Source organism: Perca fluviatilis, chromosome 7 (assembly GCF_010015445.1).
Source record: "Perca fluviatilis chromosome 7, GENO_Pfluv_1.0, whole genome shotgun sequence".
NCBI lineage: Eukaryota > Metazoa > Chordata > Actinopteri > Perciformes > Percidae > Perca > Perca fluviatilis.
In genome coordinates this window covers 29,732,320-29,745,649 of record NC_053118.1, presented here as the reverse complement: position 1 = coordinate 29,745,649, position 13,330 = coordinate 29,732,320, and the positions used below count along the sequence as shown (strand labels likewise).

Sequence of the window (13,330 nt, the reverse complement as noted above, 5' to 3'; positions counted from 1 at the left end):
TTGTTGTGATAAAAAAAAAGACTTGTTGTGGTTAACATTCTGATTGTGTAGTAGGTTAATTATTGGCCTTAAATCAATACATCCATCAATTTAAGTTAATCTCATTAATCAGATTTTATCCACGCTGTAAACTGGACTCTAACCTATTTGACAGCCTACTTCAGAATATTGAACCATGATGGAAAACACCAATGACCCAAAGGTCAGAGGTAATATTGATATTGACTTCCACTTCAATGAGTACCTCCCAACAGATTCTGCTTCAATATATTTCATTTCAGCTTGATTACTTGCCCTTTGGCTTTATTTTTTATAAATTAACCTCTTTACTCAGAATGCTTAAATAGCTTTACTCATATAGGTCCAAATCAGTGGCGATTTTAGACCCTTTTTAGGGGGGCTCAAGCTTAAAGGTCTGATCCTAGAATTGCCCCTGGTCCAAATAAAGAATACATCGGCACTAAATGATGACTTTCAAACACCTTTATTGATAACATTTAGCCATCACATCTCAGGTAACTTGGAGACAGAACCAAAACGGGAGCGTTATTGCAGCTGGAATGAACCAACATCAAGCTTTACTGGGGGGGAGCAGGGCCTTGGTCTGGTCCATCACCTGCTGGAAGAACTTCTCCATCATGTCGGTCAGAGGCTGGACCTGGGCCTGGAAGTTGTCGGTCAGAGGCCTGACCTGGGCCTGGAAGTTGTCGGTCAGAGGCTTGATCTGATCCTCAATGTTGGCGATGAAGGGCTTGACCTGCTCCTGCAGCTTGGCGGCCTCGGCCTGGACCTTATCAACCAGAGGCTGGATCTGAGCCCTGCTGTCCTCAATGTAAGTCCTGTGGAAGGTAGAGGAAGCGAGTTCTGTTAATCACTGCTGCTGACTCCGACTTGTATTTTAATAAAGGAAAGTGAACTTAGACTGCCTGAAAATGTATTAGTGTGACTCTTAAGGAAAGTCTTTTGAGAAAAACAGCTGTGATTGACTACTTATTGCTTCAATGTGTGTATTTATGCATGCATTCAATCCAGGTTATAGGTCAAGATAATGTGGGTTCCAAGAGCTGGTTAGACTTTAGACTTGTGTAATTTACATCATAAATATGACTTTTTCATCTTGAAAACTGACTGAAAAGTGACATAAATATTGTTTTTCTCAGTCATGAATTTCTCAATTACATGAGATTTTCTACATGTTAAAATTCAAATAAATAAACTTGTATGTGTATAGCTAATAAAATATATCAAAACATGAATAACTAAAGTCGTTATTAAAGTATATTTGAAATTAACACTTCTGGAACTTCTATATGACATTTTGACCACATTGTTCTAAGAAAAATGAAGTGGTCATACATTCATGTTAACACTTAACTCTGGCCATTTACATTTAGAGCTTATGGTTGAAACATTTCACTGAATGCCTTATCCAGTCTGTCGCTTACACAGAGGGAAACAGTGATTTTAAATGTCTACATCACAATTCCAAGCACCGCAGAGCAAAGTTTACTGCAGCCTGACAAAAGACAAAATATTTTGTGCAGAAAACAATCATGAACATAAGAAGAACATGAAGGTAATTTTTATTTATTTTTTTACTTACTGGGCAGTGTTGGTCACCTCCAGAGCCTTCACCTTCTCCACCATGTCCTGAGTGGCGCCGGTGATGCTGGCAGACATGTCATTGATGAGCTGGGTGAGCTTCTCCAAATCAGTCTCGGCATCACGCTTCACCACTGACCCGGCCTCAGTGCCTGTGAACACGCATTTACTGTTCGTTATCTAAATCCACTTAATGTAATTCAAACTTACACACTGCACAGCCTGCACAGACAGTTACACATATGAACAGTAATGTCTTCAGTTCATCAGATTGAAGGGTAGGCATGCACACACAATACAAATATTTAATTAGCACTAGTTCTCTGCTGTTGTGTTAAAAACCCTTTACATTTGGTTGGTTTGTAGATTTTTTTTAAATTGTTCACTGAAAGGTATTACTGTTTCTAAACTGCACGGTGGTCAAGTTAAAATCAAGGTTTTTAGTTGCTTAAATGTCAAAGAGAAAAAGGTTCAGATGTGCAGAAAATTAAGCAGATATTCTGAAGTTAAGTTTATATATTTTATAGTCTATATCTGATCTTACAAATACATTATGTATATCAAATAGAGTTGTTTTTTTATCAGTGAAAACATGTCTTACCATAGGCAACAGCCAGCACAACAACAAGAGCGGCAACGAGGGAGAATTTCATGGCTGCAGATGAGCAAGACAGACCTAGAGAAAGTTCAAGGATTATTCAGATGACACTGAAAGTTTCAGAGATTACAATAAAATGGTGGCAAACTGTGATGAAGCAGCAACAGACATTTCAGATCATTTAGGAAATGTAAGTGATAGTCAATGTGTTTTCCACAAATGGATGAACAATACATTCTGTCCACAGCCATAGAAAGTATAAGAAACACCAAAGATTAAGCAGCAAGAGACATACCTTCACTCCTGGGGTTCTCTGACCTGATGGTGCCTTCTGTCAGAGAGCCGGAGGCTTTTATAGCTCCAGAGGATGAGTTAATCACGACTAATCACAATTTAATCACCTCCTACGTAAGGAAGTGACCTGACAAGACTGAGTTGGCTGAACCTTGATGCTGGAGAGCTGTCACAAGATAGAAACAAAGTCCACTTTGTGTGAGTGAGTGAGTGTGTGTGTGTGTGTGTGCGTGTGTGTGTTTGTTTATGTGTGAGAGAGAGAGCGAGAGCTGGAGAGAGACAGAGATGTATTCACTTCACTTTGTGTTTAAGTACATTTAAATACTTGTACTTTACTTGAGTATTTCAATGTCATGCTCAGACATATACTACAAGTTATCTGACAGCTGGAGTGACTTTGAAGATCAATTTTACAAACCAAACAGATGCTCATCTTTTAAAATAGGATGTATTTTTATTAGTAGTATAAATGAAACTACCCAACTGTATATAAAGTCAAATTTAGCTTCACTTCAACCAGCAACAACAACAAAAAAATGCTGCGTACACATTAATGCCTCAGCAATATAATAATGAGAGGAATCATTCGGCCTACACTTTTTATACTTTAGGTACATTTAGCTGCTTACTGTACACTACAATGTGGAGTGCAGGACCTTCACTTGTAAAGTATTTCTTCCGTGAGATATTGACACTTAAAGTGCCCATATTATGAAAAAATCACTTTTTCTGGGATTTGGGGTGTTCTTTTGTGTCTCTGGTGCTTCCACACACATATAAACTTTGAAAAAAAATCCATCCATGCTGTTTTGAGTGAGATACAGTTTCTGAATGTGTCCTGCCTTCAGTCTCCTAGTGAGCTGTTCAAAATCGGCTCGGACTGTGACGTCACAGTCCGAAATGAGCTGGCTAACCACAACCGTTAGCTCGTTAGCATGCTAACCGTTAGCATTAGCATGCTAACGCTAATGCTAACGCTAGCATGCTACGTCGTTCTCAATAGCAAAGCACTGCTACAACACACACAAGTTCACCATAATCTACAAAAGAACTACTTACATGTGCGCCCTCATTTAGAAGTCTCCCAGCTAATCCTGCCTTGTAACTGACCAAAGTTGGAGAAACAGGCTTTCTTTTACTGTCTCTAGAGTTAGCTAGCTGACATGATCTACATCTGAACTACTGAGCATGTGCGAGTGCAATCAAAGCTAGTACAGAAGAAGAAGATGAAAAGAGGTCTCACTCTGTAGCTAAAACAGAGACCAGGTGAAAAGAGGATCTGCAGCAGTGAGAGAGAGCTGTGCAGTACAACAAAAATATGGTGTTTTTTGAAAATTAAACCATGTAAACCTATTCTGGTACAACCTTAAAATACAGTTATGAACCTGAAAATGAGCATAATATGGGCACTTTAATTAAAGATCTGGATTCTTCTTCCACAACTGCACCAGTACAAAACACAGAATGACTAAAATATATCAACTAAAAGAAAGAAAAATAACAAAGGGTGTCTTACTTAGGTGCAAAATAAAGATTAAACTATGAAAGAGCAGGCAACACAAACTGGAAAAACAGTTTCATAAAGATTTCATGTTTTTTTCATTCTGGGCAAAGTAATGTTTTTGTGGTTAACTTCTTTCCTTTTTAAAAGTAAATATTATACAGCATGTCATTCATGAGCTCTGCTCTTTTTTTTTACGTGCCCTATTTTTTGGTGATTGCAGGGGTTTAATCTTACATTGATATCTACCTAACAGAGGGTGAGTTGGAGCCTTGGGCACTTCCCTGGTCCTGTCAGCAGTCACCCCTCATGTGGTGTATGTAACAATCAGCAGCAGGCTGAGGAGCTCCTGATAACCTCATCAAACAAGATACTGTAGTTCCTGTGTCATCATACTGGGGCCTTCTGGCTGTTACTTCATTTTTCTTTTTCAAACCAATACAATTACTGCCTAGATGTGTCTACAAATCATCAAATGATTAACATTCTTTTATGTACATTTATTATGTAATCCCTTTGGTATATTTCTGTTTAAATATACTATATATTGTGTAGTGTTCTTCACATTTACATTGTAAGAGCTGTAAGAAAGTGTGCCGTGTCTGCAATTATGTCACTATATGGCAAACTACTTATCTACTTAATTATAACTTATATTGATTGTACTACAACCCCTTGAACAATGAGTATAATAAAGGGGTAATAAAGAAAGTGTAATTTATTTAGCAGATGTGAAAATGGTCTTACTTGTCTTACTATTATTTGACTTACTATATTAAGTGCTTAACACGGCTTTGTGTGCCATCTTGGATTCTGTCTTTCAAAGCATATTCGAATGGTGAAAATGTCGATGCAACAGCTTCAGCTAGCTAAAGCCAGCATGCTTGGTTTGATAGGAGCATTGAGCTAAAAAGAAATAATTGAATGATAGATGGTGAATTCAAACTAGATAAATGTGAGTGTCCATTTCAAATTAATTTTGATTTAGAGAGATATTAAGAATGTTCTGGATGGTACTATGGACTACATAGCCACATATTGGTACAGAGTTGATGTGGACATTGCATGTTATGCTTATATGCTAGTTCAAAATCCATGAGATTAAAGTTCAGGTCAGCTATTATCTGTCCATGCACTACCCTGACTTCAGGCCTGTTATTTTATAGTTTTGTGTTTTTGTGACACTTAACAAATTACTTGAAATACCAGACTTAGGCCTATCAAACTGTAGACTTACTGTATAAAAAAGAACATGGTTTAAATGGCTATCTTTGGTGTTGGGTTAGCCTTAACTAATGCTTATCTACACAGACTACACTCCAGTTGAACTTTAGTGAACCCACCCTTCCTCTCTCTCTCTCTCTCTCTCTCTCTCTCTCTCTCTCTCTCTCTCTCTCTCCGATTAAATTCAATTCAATTCAAAAGGGCTTTATTGGTATGAAAGTTTCAATAACAATGTTGCCATATCATTAAACAAAACACAATGAACAGTTATATGAACATTGACACAATATTAGGATGGATTTATATTAATTAAATATATTTTTTGTATGGGAAATATAAAAACAAATGTCTCTCTCTAGCTCTCTAGCTCTCTCATTTATCTATCAATCCATGTTTTTGCTTATATTGTGGTTTTGGATTGCAATGGCCATTAGTCCTTTCCCCTTTAAAAGCTCTGAAGATTCCTCTGGTAAAGCTTTGACCTGTGGCCCCTCTGACATTTGCCACAAGATGGCAACATTGTAAGGCATTGTAAGAGCAGTCTTAATACCATTTTTTTCAACCTGGACCCTATTTTCCTAAGTTTTTGTGTTTAAGTGACTGATGGGAACAACAATCTTTGACATTGGTCCAAAAAGTGAGATCCCTGCAGTCATCAGCGGCGAAACAAGCTACAATGTAAATTAATAGGGCAGACGTCCAGCTTGTATTTACATTCACAAAAGTGCTCGTTTTGACACTGACAGGCTCTGATTGATATTCTAAGTGTCTGACAACATTATGGAAAAACAAAACAACAAAACAAACATCTAAGTGTTTCGCCCAAGCTGTTAACGTCATATTGGATGCAACTTAAGCTGGGCGATATGGAGAAAATCAAACGTCACATTTTTGACCAAAAACATAAATGTCGATATTGCGGCGATAATGTAGGCTGACTATTGCTATGCGATTTTTGATAAATAATCAAAAGTAATGTGGATATAATGACTAAGTGGGTAAAGGCAAATAATAGCTAGAACAGCTAGAACAGGTAAGTTCAGAAAATTACATTACTGTATATGCAACTTTTAAAACCAGGAAGATGTGTGTCATATTACGATATCCAAAATTTGAGGCGATGTTTCATCCTATCAATATTGAGATATTGCCCAGTCCGAAATGCATCATACATTCAACATCATTGACTACGTTTACATGCAGCCAATAACCCGTTCAAAACCGGAATATTAGCAATAACCCGGTCGCGCACGGCCATGTAAACACCGGCAAAAACCCGAATATGCTCATATTCCGGTTTTTAAAAACCCGAATATGCTACCTGGGTTACCCATAGACAGGGGTTACCCCTTTTCTAACCCGACATTTTGGTCATGTAAACGCGTATCGGCATATCTCCATCAAAAGGAACATTGATTTGTGTTCTGCGCATGTTCTATTCGCAAGGAATCTTGGTCTTTTGAGTAGAGGAACTTCTTGTATGCGCCAGAAAACATAGTTATAATAATAATTATATACTATAATAATATAGGTCAATGCAGAAAACCTGCGCGCAGTATACCGGAAGTAAACAAGAAGTAGAGGTAAACATGGCGAGACGCAGCACAGCACCACACTTTTGGAGCGAGGAGGAAACCAATTTCTTTATTAGTGTGGTGAAAACCATGAATATAATGTCTTTTGTTGACGGCAGAAAGTACCGAGATAGTGAGATTTATAAGAAGGTGACCGAAAAGTTATTGCGTCTTAAGGTTGTCCGTAGGCTACGTCCAGACGCTAACCGTGCGTCGCCGTTTACGTCGGGATATTGCCATTTGATTACAAATGCCGTGTATACAGGAGTAACTCTCTCTGCTCACGCATGTAAACGGGTTATTCCGAATGTTTCAGAAACCCGAATAGTGACCTTAACCCGACCATAACCCGAAAATTGACAGCTTGTAAACGTAGTCATTGTAATCCTTAACCACCAAAACAAAGTGGTAGACCTATTCTATCATGTTTGGTTCAGGAGCTATGATGCCAAGTATAATTCACTTATGGCGGAAAGTGAAATGGCCGCCAGAAGCATTTTTGCGATGGCTCCGTTTCTAAAAATGTTCACAGAGCCCCAAACTGTACAAGTGTACCTAGTTTCATGTGTTGTGAAAAAGTGAACATAATTTCCACACGGGGAAATTAATCTTCACAAGGCTGAAAACAGGGTGTTTTTCTAACACCGCTTTTTGTCACATCACATCACATATCAAATTTCCATTTTCACCTGCGAGCTAACGTTGCGTCTGTTTTGTGTGAAGAAATCTTTATTTATAAAATAACTAAAGCTATCAGATAATTGTAGTGGAGTAAAAAGTACACAATATTTCTGTCAGAAATGTAGTGGTTTAGAAGTAGAAAGCAGCATGAAAAAGAAAAGACTCAAGTAAAGTTCAAGTAGCTTGAATTTGTACTTAAGTGCAGTACTTGAGTAAATGTACTCGTAAAACATTCCACCACTGCTTTTTAGCACAATACACAGAAGCCTTTCCAGCAGCCTGTTTGTTATTGTTGTTAACAAACAATATGCCTAATCCAGACAATGTGAAGGCTAACTGGTTGTTAGGAAGAAGAAGAAAACAATGCAACTTGCAGAGGTATTCAGGTTGACTATAATTGACTGTGTTGTTGTGAGTTTAGTAAGCAAAGAAACTGAAACAGAGGACACATGTGATTCACAGTAATATTTACTGATGAGTTACTTCCTTTTACCTAACCTGGCAACATCCGCCAACCTGTTGCCTCTTTTTGCGTACGCACGTTGCTTGCGTCGTTCAGCTGCCGCAGCATTCGTACACACACAGACATCATGGCGGACGTGTTGGATCTTCATGAAGCGGGAGGCGAGGACTTTCCTATGGATGAGGATGGTGATGGTAATATTAATACTTAAACCCAACCACTGGTGGCAGGTGCTCCATAACTCCGGCGTTCAAATGATATGTAAATAATGAGGACTACATTAAAATGGTCGTGACAGTAACTAAATGCTACGAACTCTGACTGCGTGGTAGCAGGCCCCAAAATGCTACCAAGCTAATATGAAGCTAACAACGCACTGGTGGTTCATTCAAAGGTCTTTGTAAGATAGCTTGGTCGTGGTAATTGCGAACTATAAAGGTCCATTTTTTTCACCAAACAGTTTTTTTTTTTTAAATGTGTTTCCTAGCTTAACAGCGTGGTTTACATTACTTTAAGATATCACTTTATCACACTGTTATTAACCGCTGCTAGCACGCCAACATTAGCTAGCCAGTTGAGTCTTCTAAAGCTAACGTTATCGGTTGATAACTTTGACACACAGAACTTAGATTATACGTATTTACATCCATAATTTATGTTTTGTACTATAGCGTTAACTACAGAACATATATCCGCAGTTTGAAGTAACGTTACATAAAAGTAGTAACTTGGCTAGCTAGTTGGCTAAGCTTGTTTGCTAGCACTCTTGAGATCAGAACAAAAAGATTCACCTTTATTGATCCCCCGCGGGGATTTCGGTTGTTGCCGCAGTTAAACAGAAACAACATAGATAAATACAGATAGAAAGTATCAGAAATAAATAATAAGAGGTAACGTTACATAATCTAAAATAATGGAAAAATAGAAACTATGAACTATAGAGAGCATTTAACCCATCCCAGCATCAGGAGCAGTGGGCAGCCACATATCGTCTGGGGAGCAATGGGGGTTCAGTGTCTTGCTGAAGGACATTTGACTTAATAATAACATAGTATAATATGGAGTGGACTGGACCTTGTGGATAAATGGCAAGTAAGCCGCATGCATAGATTTTGACTTGTTCAACCTTTCTTTTTCAGAGAGCATCCACAAGTTGAAGGAGAAAGCTAAGAAGAGGAAAGGGCGAGGCTTTGGTTCAGGTGAGTTACCACTGTTTTGGTTACAATGGTTTATGTAATCTCCTACTGCAGCTTTTAAATATAGTTTCTTAGGCTAGTCAGCAGTGTTTAACATGTTTCTGTTTTGCTGTTACCAGAGGAAGGAGCCAGGTCCAGAATCAAAGAGGACTATGATACTGTGGAGCAAGATGGGGACGAGCCAGGCCCTCAGAGATGTAAGTTTTGCAGTTCATATTTTAGATGTAATTCAGTTTGAATGTAAGCAACTAGAATAAAGTCTAAGCTACACATTTGTCACCATAAAGTGCCTCTGCTATTTATCAAGTTGTTACCTTCTGTTGTTTATGAATTTAGATAAGCAACATTTCACATTCTCTGTTTTGTCACCAGTTATTTGCTTAAATTTTTTTATTTACATCCCATTTCTCAACAATGCTTCAAAACAAGTTGCTCAATTTACTTTCATTAAAGTTTAAAAAAAAATCTTTAAAATGTCTTTACTGAGCAGTTGATGTGGTATTTTTTATCCAGGTGGTTAGAATAGTTTTTGATTATTCTCAAAATAGCTTTCTGAAAAAATGGCGGCTTAGCTCTGTGACTCAAATGCAATGTCGATGAGAGCTTTAGTAATCATAAATCTATTTTGTCATTAGTTTATCTAGTTGAAAGTGCTGCTTGTTTTATTATTTGACCCCTGATGCCTTTTTCTTGTCTTTGTCTTGGCGCAGCTGTGGAGGGCTGGATCCTGTTTGTGACAGGTGTACATGAAGAGGCCACGGAGGAAGACATCCATGACAAGTTTTCAGAGTTTGGAGAAATAAAGAACCTGCATCTCAACCTTGACCGCAGAACAGGCTACCTCAAGGTGAGCCAGATAACTATTTATCATGTGCATGCTTGTAAGATCAAAGGTGTCCTTCATTTCATGGAAGAGATGTTGACATTTAGTCAATGCACACCAGTTACTCATTATTTAGTATCTTTCATTGACACTGCAATTATTTGAACCATATAATCAATTATTCAAAGAACACCTCACAGCTTAACCTGTGTGTGCAGTTATTCGGCTAATTCAAGGTCAGAAAGCATTGGACTAAGTCCACAGGTACAAATTAGTTTTGCACCACATGTATCACAAGAAGTGTTGCAAAAGTCGAGGCGCGCAGATTCGTCACTTTGTCATGCGAGAGAGCACGTGAAGTTGCAGTGACAGATTCGAGAGGTTGTAATCGCTGAGTTGTGGTTGAGATAGAAAATGGACTCAAGTAAAAAAAAAAAAAATGTAAATGTTACATTACAAGTTTGCAGCTGTCATTGTATGTAAATATCAATCTACACGTGTGAATATTTTATCTGTGACTTCACATTCAGAACACGGGTGTCTGAACATTATTAGAGTGCAAATTACAAGTTCACATTTTTCTACAAGCTCTCGTGTGTATTTTTCTTTTTGTGACTTCAAATTGAGCTTACATGCGTGTGAATATTATTTAAAAGTGCAAATTTTAACATACAAGTTCAGATTTTTATTCTGAAAGTTCTGACGTCGTATTCTACAAGTGCTCACATCAAGTCTACGAGCTCTCGCATTTTGCACCATATTTACCTTCATAGTTTCAGGCCAGAGAGAGTGTGCTGTGAAAGAGGAATGAAAACCTTATTTTCTGATGGTTTCTTAGCAGTTACGATCTAAAGCACAGTGAAACAAAATCTATTTTGTTGGGGTTTTTTGTTTTCCATGTTTGTTTTTTGTTATTTTGATGAAATGGATGAGCACACTGAACTGCAGGCTGAAGTGTGTTTACACCTGCGACCACCAGCAGCCCTCATCCTGTCATGTTCCTTTTATACAACAGCATACTAATTTGCCTAATCTTCACTGGTCTTTAGATCATAGTGGAAATGCAGCGAATGATGGGCTGTATGAACCTTCTAGTTCTTTAAAAATAGTTCTGGGCACCGATTATGGAAAAAATAATCACGATTGTTTTGGTCAATATTGAAATCACGATTATTTAACATGATTACTCAGCTTTACAGATATCCCACATAACGTTACACAGCTAATGAAGAGTTGCACAGACATAACACAATGTGCATCTCACATCACATGTTTACTCACTATGGCCATTACTAAACGATGTGCCAAAATATGAACAATAATATCGCTGTCAGTGGGCTTATTTGCTAGCTAACCTTAGGAAAAATCCAGCACATAGACTGTACCTTAGAGTAACGTTACGTGAAACAGGTGATTTAACGTTCCTGCTCATTTACATACAGTTTAACAACAAAACTAAATGCTGAGGGAACATTACTATGTTTTTTCATGTTGGTTTTGAGCAGTATGCCTATGTACCCCCACTAAGCTGGAAAAAGTTTTAAACAGTAAGTGAATACAGCGAGTCGGGGGAACACAGCGTCTACCACAGCGGGGGCAAAGGCAGAGGGACCGCAGGTTTAGCTAACGTTAGCTTTTCCCAGACAACTGAGTTGGTTTTGCCTTTTTTTTGCTCACTAAACGCTGCTGCCATCTTTACTCGCGCTGAGTTTTTAAATTCCAGCGGATGATATGCACACGACTTGCCTCCCTGACTGGCTTCGGGAGGGGCGGATGTGTTCATGCGCGTGTCATTCAGAACACAAGACAAAATAAGAGTGTTCTTGCAAAACAGAACATGGCAAAATAATCGTTTTTTTCTCGACTATACTATTTTGGTGATCGTTGAAATTGAAATTCAATTAATTGCACAGCCCTACCTCGGGTATTGACACATTGTTTTTTTGCTGTCCAGATGTACAGTATGTGTAGTCCTTCCTGAGAGCCACAAGGTGGCATCATTGTTTTAAATATGAAGTTGGAACAAAATGTCTTTGCCCTGAAACTCTTTCTCCACAGTGATTACAGTCGAGCATTGAGAATGTCCATTTTCATTAAAGACTTCAAACCGTGACAGTCTCATACATTTTACTGGTCACCTTTCAATGCTTCAGCGACATAAAATGTATAGTGTTGACTGAGCTTTTGTGCTAATTTCCAAATGTTTGCCCTGTGATCCTAGACTGGTTTCAGCAGGGCCGTTAAATAATATTAGATTATGGAGTAATCGGTTGCCCTGTTTTGTGCTGTAGTAAATTTGCAATAACTCACGTGCTGTCCTGATGACTGTTCCCAGGGATATGCACTGGTGGAGTATGAGACATACAAAGAGGCCCAGGCAGCCATGGAAGGGCTCAACGCTCAGGACATGATGGGCCAGCCTATCAGTGTTGACTGGGGATTTGTCAGAGGGCCCCCCAAGAACAAGAGAAGGTAAGGGTGGTGTGTGTTTATCTGTGATGGCAATAACTTCCCGGTAAAGGGAGTGTTGTCAACATTTTACATGTTTTACACTTTGTCAGTCTGCATTTTTGAAAAATACAGTTGTATGCTAATTTTAGTATTTCATCAAGTTATTGGGATTTTTAATCTAGATAAGCGTGATTATAAAGTATTTATTTATGTAATGTTTTTTTTGTCTTGTTTACAGGACTGGCGGACGGAGACGCAGCAGAAGTCCAGACAGGAGGCGGCGTTGAGTTTAGCAATTGTCATTGGCTTGAGGAGGGCACTGGACAGGCCGTTTATAATCCTCTCATCTTCTTATAAGAAAATAATTTTTGTACAATATTCTGAGTTACTGTTGTATTGCATTGATTTGTGCAAATTCAAATATTGGGATAGGGAATTATTCTCTTCTTCAGAGATGAATAACAAAATAATCTATTGGCCTAAAAGCAGCATTAAATATGCTGCTTTACAATGCACCAGAAGGATATCCATTCAGCTCTCAGTGAAACTATGGTTTAACATTTGACACCAACTTTTTTGTGTTTTCTCAATGTGATGTGCATTTTGTTGTTTTGTTTTATATTACTTGGGGAAAATTAAACTTTTAAAAAAGTACATGTGCCCACTTGTCGGTTTTATTTAGCCCTGCTAATGACGTAGAGTTTACATCATCCTAGATGACCTCACCCAGGCAATGGTTCCGCCCCAGCTATTTTGTCCAAAGCACCTGTCACTCTGGACTATGAGTGCCACACTCATAGGCTACTTGGACAAAACCCCTTGCCCTTTATTTTTCTGCAGCCAATTGGCAAGCGAATGTTTTGTACTCTGTCGTTCTCATTTGGCGTTTACTCTATTGGGAAACATCAGTCAAAGAACGCGAG

General features: G+C 38.4%; 2 protein-coding genes across 3 annotated transcripts; one reads left to right on the top strand and one right to left on the bottom strand.

The window, feature by feature from the left end:
• Window positions 1-468: 468 nt before the first annotated feature.
• LOC120562942 (type-4 ice-structuring protein LS-12-like) lies at window positions 469-2,641 on the bottom strand. Its single transcript, XM_039806898.1, has 4 exons — window positions 2,496-2,641; window positions 2,204-2,278; window positions 1,604-1,754; window positions 469-839 (listed from the first exon to the last, which is right to left on the bottom strand). The coding sequence occupies exons 2-4, from the start codon at window positions 2,253-2,255 to the stop codon at window positions 572-574; spliced, it is 471 nt and encodes a 156-aa protein (XP_039662832.1). The 5' UTR covers window positions 2,256-2,278; window positions 2,496-2,641; the 3' UTR covers window positions 469-571.
• Window positions 2,642-7,992: 5,351 nt separating this feature from the next.
• Window positions 7,993-13,061, top strand: rbm8a (RNA binding motif protein 8A). 2 transcript variants are annotated; one of them, XM_039806896.1, is made up of 6 exons: window positions 7,993-8,131; window positions 9,077-9,136; window positions 9,253-9,330; window positions 9,844-9,980; window positions 12,292-12,428; window positions 12,646-13,061. In XM_039806896.1, the coding sequence occupies exons 1-6, from the start codon at window positions 8,065-8,067 to the stop codon at window positions 12,692-12,694; spliced, it is 528 nt and encodes a 175-aa protein (XP_039662830.1). In that variant the 5' UTR covers window positions 7,993-8,064; the 3' UTR covers window positions 12,695-13,061. The 2 variants fall into 2 exon arrangements, with proteins under 2 accessions (XP_039662830.1, XP_039662831.1); XM_039806897.1 differs by having other exon boundaries at window positions 7,996-8,125.
• The last annotated feature ends 269 nt before the right edge of the window (window positions 13,062-13,330 follow it).

Coding starts and splice junctions, on each gene's coding strand:
- LOC120562942 (XM_039806898.1), bottom strand. CDS start 2,255: ATGAAATTCTCCCTCGTTGCCGCTCTTGTTGTTGTGCTGGCTGTTGCC. Junction 1,755..2,203: donor TGTGCTGGCTGTTGCCTATG/GTAAGACATGTT, acceptor GCGTGTTCACAG/GCACTGAGGCCGGGTCAGTG. Junction 840..1,603: donor GAGGTGACCAACACTGCCCA/GTAAGTAAAAAA, acceptor TACCTTCCACAG/GACTTACATTGAGGACAGCA.
- rbm8a (XM_039806896.1), top strand. CDS start 8,065: ATGGCGGACGTGTTGGATCTTCATGAAGCGGGAGGCGAGGACTTTCCT. Junction 9,981..12,291: donor GCAGAACAGGCTACCTCAAG/GTGAGCCAGATA, acceptor GACTGTTCCCAG/GGATATGCACTGGTGGAGTA. Junction 12,429..12,645: donor CCCCCCAAGAACAAGAGAAG/GTAAGGGTGGTG, acceptor TCTTGTTTACAG/GACTGGCGGACGGAGACGCA.